Source organism: Gallinula chloropus (assembly GCF_964237585.1).
Source record: "Gallinula chloropus genome assembly, chromosome: Z".
Classification (NCBI taxonomy): Eukaryota; Metazoa; Chordata; class Aves; order Gruiformes; family Rallidae; genus Gallinula; species Gallinula chloropus.
In genome coordinates this window covers 55368638-55380979 of record NC_140089.1, presented here as the reverse complement: position 1 = coordinate 55380979, position 12342 = coordinate 55368638, and the positions used below count along the sequence as shown (strand labels likewise).

At 40.9% G+C, this 12342-nt stretch overlaps 1 protein-coding gene across 1 annotated transcript in view; it reads left to right on the top strand.

Moving 5' to 3' along the window:
- SLC12A2 (solute carrier family 12 member 2) overlaps positions 1-12342 on the top strand; it is a gene marked incomplete at its 5' end in the record, with an annotated part of 61671 nt that overhangs the window by 19240 nt on the left and 30089 nt on the right. Inside the window, 6 exons of the mRNA XM_084278294.1 lie at positions 532-671; positions 2837-2947; positions 5422-5530; positions 5968-6095; positions 6182-6266; positions 10736-10884. Coding sequence (XP_084134420.1) covers positions 532-671; positions 2837-2947; positions 5422-5530; positions 5968-6095; positions 6182-6266; positions 10736-10884 — 722 coding nt within the window. The remainder of the gene's footprint in view (positions 1-531; positions 672-2836; positions 2948-5421; positions 5531-5967; positions 6096-6181; positions 6267-10735; positions 10885-12342) is intronic.

The window sequence follows — 12342 nt, the reverse complement described above, 5'->3', positions numbered from 1 at the left end:
GTCATGTGGAGTTTGAAATGTATTTGTCAAGCTCAAAAATACAAGAACAGGTTCTGAAAAACAGAGTGGCCATGCAATTGTTTTGAGTTGCATTGGGAAGTAGAAAATTCCCTTAACAGCAGAGCTTTAAGAAACAGGTCGTGGAGGTTTACGACTTGAGTGGGTTTATTACAATCTACTTTGCCAGTTTTTTGAGCTACAGCTAATGGAAATGTATGATAATAGAACTATGCAGTAGTTTGAAATAAACACATTAATACTGCTGCTTGTTTTTAACCATAGAACTAATTGCATAGCTGAATTATATGATGCAGTACATGAGTCAGATGATTATTTTCAACTGGTGTCTTTTCTTAAGAACTTTAAATGCATTTCCAGATTCTTAAGCATACCGGTCCCTAAATTCTGAGTTTTGCCTTACTTTCTGGTACATCAGAGAAGATGTGAGAACAAATAGCATTGTAAAAATCTAAATTGTTGAGGACTGTCTATTCTTGGGCTTTTTTTCATGTAGCCATCCTTTTCTTTCAGGAGGAGCATATTACTTAATTTCCAGAAGTCTGGGGCCAGAATTTGGCGGTGCCATAGGCCTGATTTTTGCATTTGCCAATGCTGTTGCAGTAGCAATGTATGTTGTTGGCTTTGCAGAGACAGTTGTGGAGCTGCTAAAGGTACATGGATGTTACTGATTATGTTGATTTGTGCTGTTCTTCATGCAAGTTTGAGCAGTCATCTGATCATAGAATAGTTTGGATTGGAAAGGACCTTCAGAGGTCATCTAGTCCAAACCCACTGCCATGAGCAGGGACATCTTTCTCTACACTAGGTTGCTCAAAGCCCCATTTGACCTGACCTTGAGTGTCTCCAAAAATGGGGCATATGCAACCTTCCAGAGCAACCAGTTCCAGTGTTTCACCACCCTCACTGTAAAATATTTCTTTCTGCAGATGTAGTTGGCATCTACCCTCTTCTGGTTTAAAACCATCACCCCCTATCTTATTGCTACAAGCCCTGTTAAGATGTCTGTCCCCACCTTTCTTGTAAGCCCTCATTTCAAGTACTGAAAGGCTGCAATAAGCTCTCCCTGGAGCCTTCTCTTCTCCAGGCTGAAGAAACCCAAGTCTCAGGCTCTCCTCATAGGAGGGGTGCTCCAGTGCTCCGATCATCTTCGCAGACCCCTCTGGACTCGCTCTAACTCGCTCTGTGTCTTGTACTGGGGGTCCCAGAGTTGAACGTATTACTGTGTGTGGGGTCTGGTGAGTGTGGAATAAAGGGGCAGATTCACCTGCCTTGACCTGTGAAGTCATGAAGAGCTGGCCACACTTCTTTTGATGCAGCTAAGTACACAGTTGCCTTCCTGGGCTGTGAGCATACATTGTCAGCTCATAGCATCACCTGGGTTGGAAGAGACCCTTTAGATCATCAAGTCCAACCGCTCCTGGAGCTGTGCTTTAAATCAAGGTTAAACCTTTATTTTGAATTTCATTAACCTTTTCCTTTGGAATAAAGTGTGTTGCATGTCTTGTACCTTAGGCATTGTAAGGGGAAGTGGTAGAGTCACCGTCCCTTGGGGTGTTCAAGGAAAGTCTGGATCACAGAATCGTAGGGGTTGGAAGGGACCTCAAGAGATCATTGGGTCCAACCCCCCTGCCAAAGCAGCTCCCTACATAGATAGGCATCCAGACGAGACTTGAGTATCTCTAGTGAAGGAGACTCTACCACCTCCCTGGGCAGCCTGTCCCAGGGCTCTGTCACCCTCACCGTGGAAAAGTTCTTCCGCACGTCGGTGCAGAATTTCCTATGCTCCAGTTTACAGCCATTGCCCCTAGTCCTGTCCCCGCAGACCACTGAAAAGGGGCTGGCCAATTCCCCCTGCATCCCATCTCTAAGATATTTATAAACACTAATTAGGTCCCCCCTAAGTCTTCTTTTCTCGAGACTAAACAGTCCCAGTTCACTCAGTCTTTCCTCATAGGGGAGATGTTCCAGGCCCCTAATCATCTTCGTTGCCCTTCTCTGGACTCTCTCCAGGAGGTCCCTGTCTTTTTTATACCAGCTTTTCATCCAGCATTACCCCCCAAGTCCTTGTCATCAGGGCTGCCCTCAATTACTTCATCTCTCAGTCTGTATTAATACCAGGGTAAAAACCTTCTGTAATTTAGCAACTTTTTGCTAAAACAATTATTGTAGGCATCACAGGGAAACTTCCCACATTGTTTATGTCCCTGAAAAAAGAAAATGTTTTAATTTGTAGTAAAGTTCAAGGTGGCTGAGATACAGAATTGTAACTAGTTAATACTGAGTTTCTTACTAGTGAACTGTTTCTTGTACGTGATGGTTATATTAAGCTTATTTTCAAAGGAGTTCTGCCTATTAAATTAATTTCCTTAAGTTAAACAGAACTGAAGTAGTATTTGTCTGGATTTATTGATTAAACATAATACAGAGAACAACGCTACCATACTTCATGTAGATGTGAAGTTTGGAATACAGTAAAAGCATTAAGAGTAATAGTGAACAACAAGTAAAAATACACGTAGAGGTGCAAGACGGTAGCAGTTGCCAATTTATTTAATTCTCTGGCAGTTGAAGGCAGTACATTCTCTCCGGGGATTAGCTATGAGTAGTAACTATCACTTCCATTTAGAAGATTCAGTCACTTCAAACAAGGCAAAACCCAAATTAGTTATGTCTGTACAGGGAATTTAAAACAAGTAAATTTGTGGTGTAGTGGTTAATTCTGTTAATGAATTGATGTCAATAAAATGCTGTTATACAGTAGGGAAGATAAGTACCTGATAAAAGTGCATGACTATTTTTTTTTTTGTTTTGTTAGGAAAATGGAACGTTGATGATTGATGAAATGAATGATATCAGGATCATAGGTGCTATCACAGTTGTTATATTGCTGGGTATTTCTGTTGCTGGAATGGAATGGGAGGCAAAAGTAAGGAATGATCATCTTTTATTCTCTGCTTCATAATTTTGATTGTGTTTTCTACCTCAGCTGTTTGATTTATTTTTAATGTATTTAGTGCACTCTGTATTGCATGTATGGTATGTTATAAGTTGATAAGTGGGCAGTTTTTATGTAATAGGTCGCTCTCTGGCACTAGTGTGTGCAGGTCTGGACAGCATTTCAGACTTTAACCCACTTTGCTCCACTAGAAGCCGAGAACCTAAAAAGCTTCATAATTACTCTTAATGACATTGTCAAGTAGGTTGACAGTATTACCCTCTTCTGGGCAGCTACAGCACAAGAAGAAAAGGTAACAGCATTAACATGGTAGTTTTCCCTCACTGGAAACTTCACATGAGCTCTGTGGATGGAGCTCGGAAGCCAATCTAAATGTTAGAGAGTTTCTCCTAACTCAAATCCGGTATTCTTCCCATCCACTCTCTTCTGCTTTTGTTTCCACTTGGAAACAGACAGACAGTGGTATGCAATCACTAGGCCCAGCATTGAGGAGCTGTTGCAAACATTGGTGGTGATGAACATATAGGAGGGGGAACCTACTGTGGCTGAACAGTCTGAGGTCAGCTCTGATTATGAAAACAAACGCTTACAGATCCTGGGGTACCATAATACAGAGATTGCCTTACTAGTTTTCTGCTTTGCAGTACTAGGCCATCTAGCTTGCTTGCTGTTTTGTACACCTGACAGGCTTTTTCTGAATATCTGTCCATTGTGTGCTCAAAAGTAATTGAGAAGACCCTCACTTGGTCTCCCAGCCCCCAGGGAGTGTGAGCGACCCAGGGTGCAGTGAACAGATGGGTGAACAGGGCATGGCTGTCACAGGTGCAGCAGTTTGTGTGGCACTTCATGCAGGTAGGGCATGTGGGGAGGGCATGGGCCACCTCACCTAATGGCCATCACCATCCCAGAAGAACTAGAACTAACTGTGATCTTCACTTGGCAGAAAACGATTGCCAGGAGGATCATGGAGACCCAAACTATTAAAAGGGACTTTAGGGCATTGGGCCAACTAGTTAGAGGTGCAGGAGCACAGGTGATGTTTTTCTCTGTCCCTTTAGAAGCAGGGAAAAGCACTGAGAGGAGCAGAAAACCACATCTGATGAACTCTTGGCTAAGAGGCTGGTATTGTCAGTGGAACTTTGGGGGTTTTGATCATGGGATCGTTTATTTGGTACCAGGATCACTGGCAGAAGATGGGATAGGGTCCACCTGTCCCAAAGGAGGACAAAGATCCTAAAATCCTTATTGTTCTGTGTATAGCATTTGTAACTCTCGTGAACATGGAAGGCAGTTTTTTACCAACTTCTCAAACATGAGTCCCTTCTGTGGGCTACAGTTCTTCACAAACTGACCCAGTATGGGTCCCTTCCATGTGGTGCAGACCTTCAGGAATGGACTGCTCCCATATGGGTCCCCCACAGGGTCCTAAGTCCTGCCAGCAAACCTGTTCCAGCATGGGCTTCTCTCTCACTGGTCCACAGGTCTGCTAGGAGCTTGCTCTAGAGTAGGCTTCCCATGTAGTCAGAGCTTCCTTCAGGTGTATCTACCTACTCCTGTGTGGGGTCCTCGATGGGCTGCAAAAGGAATCTCTACTCCCTGTCATCTTCCATGAGCTGCAGGGAGACAATTTGCTTGACCATGGTCTTCTCCACAGACTGCAGAGAAGTCTCTGCTCTGGTGTCTGGAGCACATCCCCCTCCTTCATTGACACTGGTGTCTGCAAAGTTTCCCACATCTTCTCCTTCCTCTGGCAGCAAAAAGTGGGCAATTGCATTATTTTCCTTCTTCAGTATCACAAAGGTGCTACCACTATTACTGATCGGCTCAGTGTTGGTCAGCAGCAGGTCTGTCCTTGAGCTGGCTGGTATTTACTGTGTCCAGTGTAGGGGAAGCTTCTAGTAGAGCTTCCCCACCTCACCAACAGCACCTAAACCACTACCAAAACCTTGCCACACAAAACCACAACACTGTTGTATAAAATAGCAAATAACAGCTGTTTGATTCCTGATGTAATAAAATTCTTCGTAAACCAAATACTGTGCAGTGAAGGAAGGGAAAATCTTATGATCATGGCAATGTATAATAAAACAATATTCCCAGTGTTTGTGTGCATTTAGCTCTTAGCTTGTAAATTTCTTCAATCTACTTCAAGTCTTCTGGAATGCTTTTAGAGAAAATTTCAAGTATTTTGTCTTTGGAAGTATATATTGAGAGGTAGAGTAATAACCAAATCTCCCTCTCAACTTACAAGTTATTCCTATTCCTTTATTAAAAATACTGGGACATGTTCATTCTTGCTTGTCTTGTTTATTTGTGGAAGACAAACTGAGAAGACTAAGCTGAATTTGGAATCAAGTAAATATTTACACTTTACAATACAAAATTGATGCTTGGAACTATGAAAAAGAACAAGTTCTCTCTTGACTGCAATCATTGTGTTTCAGGCACAGATAGTCTTACTGGTGATCCTCATACTTGCTATCGGGGACTTCGTCATAGGAACCTTTATTCCTTTGGATAGCAAGAAGCCTAAAGGTTTCTTTGGTTATAAAGGTATGTTGGAAACAGTATTGTAAAGAATACCTTTGCAAAATGGAGACATGCTGTCATAATGAGTTTAAGCATCTGAAATAGCTTATAGTCCCGTTTAACTATAGAGGATTTTTTTGTTTTCTTTCAAACTTCTGCAGGTTTAAGGTACAAACCTATTGGACCAAAGCTTGGCTCTGCCTGATTACTATCAATTACATTAAATTTTAAAAAGCTGGATGATACTGAAAGGTTTTTTTCCCTGGGTATAAAGGCTATTTCAATTTATTGTGTTGATTTTGGTTTTGAACTGGAGCGTTGAATTCAGACTTAAATATCCCACACTTAAGAAGGTCATGCCGCTGTGACATGCAGTTTTTTCTGGGTGCTAATAATGGCTGGAATGGGCTGATAATGTAGCTTCTAAATGAATGTTGATAGACTTAAATCTTTTTCTGCAGCTGAAATATTTATGGAGAATTTTGGGCCAGATTTCCGACAGGAGGAAACTTTCTTTTCTGTATTTGCTATTTTCTTCCCTGCTGCAACTGGCATACTTGCTGGGGCAAATATCTCAGGTGATCTTGCGGTGAGTAGTGAATTAGCAAATATTGTTCACAAACACTTGATTGTATGTTTCTCTCTGTCATCGCTGTCCACTGACTTTTTTTATAGGATCCTCAGTCAGCCATACCTAAAGGAACGCTTTTGGCCATCTTAATTACTACACTGGTTTACGTTGGGATTGCAGTATCTGTAGGTAAATAGACAATGTTTTTACCTTTGTCCTTTCATACTCATTCTGAGGTGGCTTTGATGTGGTTTATGTGAAGTAGTTATGTAATTGACTTTCACACATTGGAAGGTAACAGGCAGAGGTTTCTAACTTACATTGTTGGAGGCTCAATTTCCAGCTGGGTGTATAATGTCCTAAAAGTTTTCTAATGCAACAGCCTCAGACTAAAGATGATGAGTCTTTTATTTAAAGCTTTCTCATTTGTTACACTAATTTATGTTAAAAGACTTATGGGATAATCCCTGGATTAGAAAGGTGCATTTTCAGAAAATACTTAATGAACACCTGTATTTGTTTGAAGATGTCAGGAGTCTGCTACTTAATTGAAGTGATTGTGGGATGATCCAACAGCTCTTTGGCTTATGCATCGCCAGACCGCTTTCAGAAGTGGTATCATGTTCAGAAACACTGTCTGTGTTTATTTTCATGTGTTAAGAGGAGAAACAATCAGACTGATCTTCCCCACTACACAGTGGTTTGAAGTTTTCTATAGAAGTTGTGTTGGGGCTTGACAGTCTTGGACAGTTTTTCTCTAGAGCACCAATGGTCAACCAGGATTTTCCCACCCATGAAATAATTCCCGTAATCTTCAGAAGATAAGACTGTAATCATGTGTCATGCATATCCTGCATTTGATTGGAAATGTTTTTATTCATGTCACATAAATTAGTTTCTGACAGAAATAGTCAAGTTTTCTTACATGAAAGACATTAGCTTTCTAAGCTGTCTTGCCTTTTGAGTGAAGTTCTCATTAGTAAGCGTAGCATTGATATTACCACTAATGATACTTCCTTTCCAAAGATACCAATCTTGCTAGTCTGCTGCTGTTGGCTAACATGGAACTGTAGCTCTGCCAAATAGTTGCTCTGCAATGATTGTGCTTTATGCAGCATAATGACCCACACTTATTTCCTAATTAGGTTGACTGTGTAGATCTCTGCTACCAAATTTGAATACCTTAGAACTTGAACCCACATGTCATTTTTAACAGAATACTTTCATCATCTTTCAAACATAAACAACCACATTTTTCATATGTGAAAGGAACAGTTTGCAAAACCAACTGAACAAAAAATTGATGCATCAGGAATATACTGCCTTACTTGCTCCTGTAACTTAACACTTGATAATTTTACTAGTTAGAAAAGGACACTGCTATTGCAGAAGTCAGAGATTGAAATGAGTGAGACTTTTTTTGAGGCATTGGATCAGACAAATACTTTTTTTCCTTTCCCCACACACTGTTAACCACTGTAAGTTTTCAGAGTAGTGATAAGTCATTAAAACTTTGAAGGAACTAGTACGTGTCACTCAGGTAGTCATGTTTGAAGGGAAAATGGTGTTTGGAATTTAGCTCAGTATTTGCATGCTCCATAATAAGTAAGAAGGTAAAGAAACTGAGTACAGAACAATTAGAACTAAGAAAATTGCTCGTTCTATTAGGCAGCTATTTCAATAGCAACTGTAAGGAGAAAGTGTGCAGTTCCATGTTTTTAGCAAGGGACAAATGTATATGTGTAAATGGGAGGATGAAGATTGCATAAGCAGCTTTTATATCAAAATTCTTGAAAGACATCTATTAAAGAATAACATTTATTGCTTTATAAACAAGAGAAGCTCTAATAGAAACCCTAAACTTCTTAGTAGGGCTAAGACGTGCTTTCGGTGCACGGGAAAGTAAAATAAATTAACGAGAGCCTCACAGTAGTAGCTTGTAGCACTGGAGAAGTTACACACCCTCAGCTGCAGTCTGACAGACTCAGGATAGTATCTCTGAAATTCTTGCCAGTTGCACCTAGTTGGGAGATACTTGTCAACTTTCTCAGGTTTAAATCATGGCAAGACAAGCAGGTGATCAGGCCCATTAAACATGGGTTTATGAAGGGCAGGTCCTGCCAAACTAATCTGATTATCTTCTATGACAAGGTGACCCACCTGGTGGATGAGAGAAAGACTGTGAATGTAGGGTGCTTGGACTTCAGTAAAGCCTTTGACACTGTTTGGCACAGTATTCTGCTTGAGAAACTGGCTGCCACTGGCCTGGACAGAGGCATGCTCTGCTGGGTAAAAACTGGCTGGATGGCCCACAGAGTTGGGGTAAATGGAGCTAAATCCAGCTGGAGGCTGGTCACAAGTGGTGTTCCCCAGGGCTCAGTCCTGTGACATTCAGTGACCTGAATGAAGGAATCAAATGCTCCCTCAGTAAATTTGCAGATGGCACTCAGCTAGGAGTCAATCTGTTTTAAGGTAGGGAGGTTCCTCAAAGGGACTTAAAATGCTGAATCAGTGGGCTGAGACCAATGGGATGAGGTTCAGCAAAGCCAGGTGCAGAGTCCTGCACTTGGGGCATAACAACCCTGTGCTGTGCTGCAGGCTTGGGGAAGAGTGGCTAGAAAGCTGCCTGTCAGAGGACCTGGGGGTGTTTGTTGACTGCTGACTGAACATGAACCAGCAGTGTGCCCAGTTGGCAAGAGGGCTAATGGCATTTTGGTTTGTATCAGAAACAGCGTGGATAACAGGTCCAGGGAAGCAATTGTGCCCCTGTACTCAGCATTGGTGAGGCCACACCTTGAATACTGTGTTCAGTTTTGGGCCACTCCCTTAAAGAAAGACATCAAGGTCCTGGAGTGTGTACAGCGAACGGCAACAAAGCTGGGGGCTGGAGAACAAGTCTTGAAGAGGAGCAGCTGAGGGAGCTGGGGATGTTTAGCCTGTAGAAGAGGAGGTTGAGGGGAGACCTTATCACCACCTACAATTACCTGAAGGGAAGTTGTAGAGAGGTGGGTGTTGGTCTCTTCACCCAAGTGACCCGTGATAGGACGGAAAGGGTTTTCAGGCACTGGAGCAGGCTGCCCAGGGAGGTAGTTGAGTCACCATCCCTGGAAGTATTTAAAGGTGGGTAGATGAGGTGCTTGGGGATATGGTTTAGTAGTGGACAGGTATGGTTAGACAGGAAAATTTTACCAAAATCTTACGAATAAAACTTCTCTGAACGAGAGTTAACTAAAATGGCTAGGCTCTCGCATATATGCTGGGTTCTGTTCTGCATGCTCTCATAGTAAGACTCATAGTAACTTTGTTCATTGTGCCTTTTTGCCATAGTTGGTGTGTGAAAGATATGCCAGCCAGTTAGATCTGAACTATGAAAAAGAGAATGAGGAAGACCAGGATTGGGATAAATAGCTATAGTGCACTAATGGGTTGCTCAGTGGGTCTGCCACTGCAATCTGTTAACAACAAAATGTGATCGACAAGTTTTTCAACTAGTCAGTATATTGTCACACCCATTATATACCTCTTGAATGGCTGGAGCAAATTTTTGTGTAGTGAAAGAAAATAGACTTTCTCTCATACAGCTTTTAATTCCATGTAAAAGAGAACAATAACAGCAAAAAACTCCAGCCCTTCCACATACCCACAAGAAAAGCGTAAGACAGGTGATCAATACAGGAAACTCTTACTGAAATTTAACTAGTTGGGCCCTACAAGTAACTGAAAAATAAATCTGAAGAGGGTTAAGTAATGTCCACCTACCAGGACCAGATGTTATTGTGGACTCCTAGTCAAATTCTGAGGGATCAGAAGCAATCTAAATATGGTGTAGGTATTTAGGAGTTAATTTTTCCAGTGAGATACAATTTACATAGGTAACAGGGATTGTTACTGGATAAACTTAAACTTGCTGCAGCACATCTTACTTTGTGGCCTTACTTTGCAGGGAAGTAATTAAGGTCCTCAGTCATGTGGTTCTGTTCCCAGGTCCTCCTTGTCATTCAAGTTTCTGAAAGAGCAAATTAATGAAATTCTATTGGCTACTGCTCTGTGGACTTCCCTCTTCTCTTCCTCACTCCTTATTTAATTCCTGTTCCTGGAGATATTTGCTGGGGTCCAATTTGACTACTTTAACTGTTAAACCGTAGAATGTTAAGTTACACTTAGTGTACTATAGTTCGGGTTTTTATTTGAGACCAAAATACGCTGAAGTACAACACTTGGTAGGCTTTCTAGTTTTTCCTGTTCTTGAGGGCTGAAATGATTTGTCTTCGCTAGTGAAGTTACAAATCATTCAATCATAACTTCAATTGAAAAGCCATTTAGAAACTCATGATTCAGAGAAACAATATGTTGAACTAAAATTGTGCTGCTAAACTTTGGCAAAAGTTGTTTCCTCTGTGTTAAAACTTCCCTTTTTTTACTAGACTCATATTTCCTGAAAAACTGAAGATCATCTCAGGCAAGAGAGCAATTAGCTAGCTTTTTTGTTTGCTCTTCATAGTGAACATCTGCTTAATACTGAAATGTATTAATATGTAAATGCATTCTAAAGTTGCTCTGTGAGGATATGCTTATGTAAAAAGGTAATTGAGCTTGGGACATGTTCTCAACATCAAGTTCACTCTTCTAATGCCCTTTTTTGATTGTCTCCCCTCTAGGTTCCTGTGTAGTTCGAGATGCCACAGGCAACATTAATAACACCATTGTCACTGAGCTGACAAATTGCACTACCGCAGCTTGCAATTTGAACTATGATTTCTCGTCCTGTCAGGCAGGGTGTCATTATGGGTTGATGAACAATTTCCAGGTATGGAACTTTCTCCTAAATCTGTTTATTTGCTCTGTGTTAATTTTTTTTTTAATTGCATATTAAGAAAAATCATAGGCTAAAAATACCTCTCTCCATAATGATAAGGTTTATCCGTTAAGCGGTACACTTTAGCTAGTAGGTAGAAGAGGAAGGTAATGATGTTGAAAACTTAAATATTTACTTCTGACTAAACCGCTTAGGTGGTGACTGCAACTCTCTTCAGATATCTGAATGTCCTTATTTAGTGGCGTAGACAGAAGTACTCAGTGTTCAGTAAGGATGCATAATAATTGTACTTACTGCAAGCTGACTTAAGCTTGTTTTATGGTAGTCTATCTTTGCCCTAGAACTTTCTAGTAGGCGTACAAAAAACCTGGTCAGAGATCAAGCTGATGTCCACTAGTGAAAAAGGCATGTGGCTTGTGAATTTTGATCAGAAATAAATGTTCCACATGTACTACTTGCATGTTAGGCAGACAACCTAACCCCCAAAGCTGCATGGAAAACTTCCTTTGTACATGCTGAAATAATGTTGCAGTGAGGACCGTTTCATTAGAATAAAATACATTTTTACAGTGAAGTAACACAAGCATCCGTGTGGTGGTACTTCATTCTGGTTTAGAAATGTCTGCATTCTGCAAAATGTGGTAACTCCTCATTTGTTTAAGCTCAGAAGAACTCAGTAAATCATGAAGTGTATAGCTGGTAGCGTAGAACTGGTTTCCTCTGGTTGTATCTTTAAGCCATAATTTTGATAAGGTTGCTTACTGTAAACATTCTTTGTACATCTAATAAGTTAGTCGTTGATGTTCTAGTTTATTGCCATTTTATCTAAAGAGTACTCCTGTCTCACAAATTTTTCTTGCTTCTGTCTGTTAAAAAACTAGTGGGTCCTGAATAGGAGAAGTCACTTTCAAGGTCAGGGGCTGCTCAGAGAATGCAGTGCCCCTTATCACCCCCCTTTTTTGTTTTGTTTTTAAAAACTTCGTCATGGAGACTGCACAGTATCTCTGGGCAACCTGCAGCAGTGCTTAGCCACCTCTGTGGAATTTGTTTTTTCTAAGAGAAGGGTTGACTTTCCCTTGCTATTTGTTTTTGGGTTTGTTTGGGGTTTTTTTTTTCTGTCATCCTCACTGCTTTCTCTGTGCATCTTTGAGATGAGACTGATTCTGTCATTTCAGAAGATGTCAGAAGACATTTGTTTGCATGAGAGGCTGTCTACCTATAGATAATGCTTGTCCATTTTCTAATTGAACTTAATAGCTCTTAATGGTAGCTGTAAGGAGAGGGATGATTTTAATATGCCAGTCATGGGGCAAAGCGGAGGGGGTGGTGCTCCAAGTTTATGTAACTCTCAAGCTCTTTGTGCTGACTTAAGTTCTTCCTTTAGGTTAAATTTGTTCTGTAGGAGAAAAAGTACTTCAGAAATACAAATTAATCCCTAAAGTGTACAAA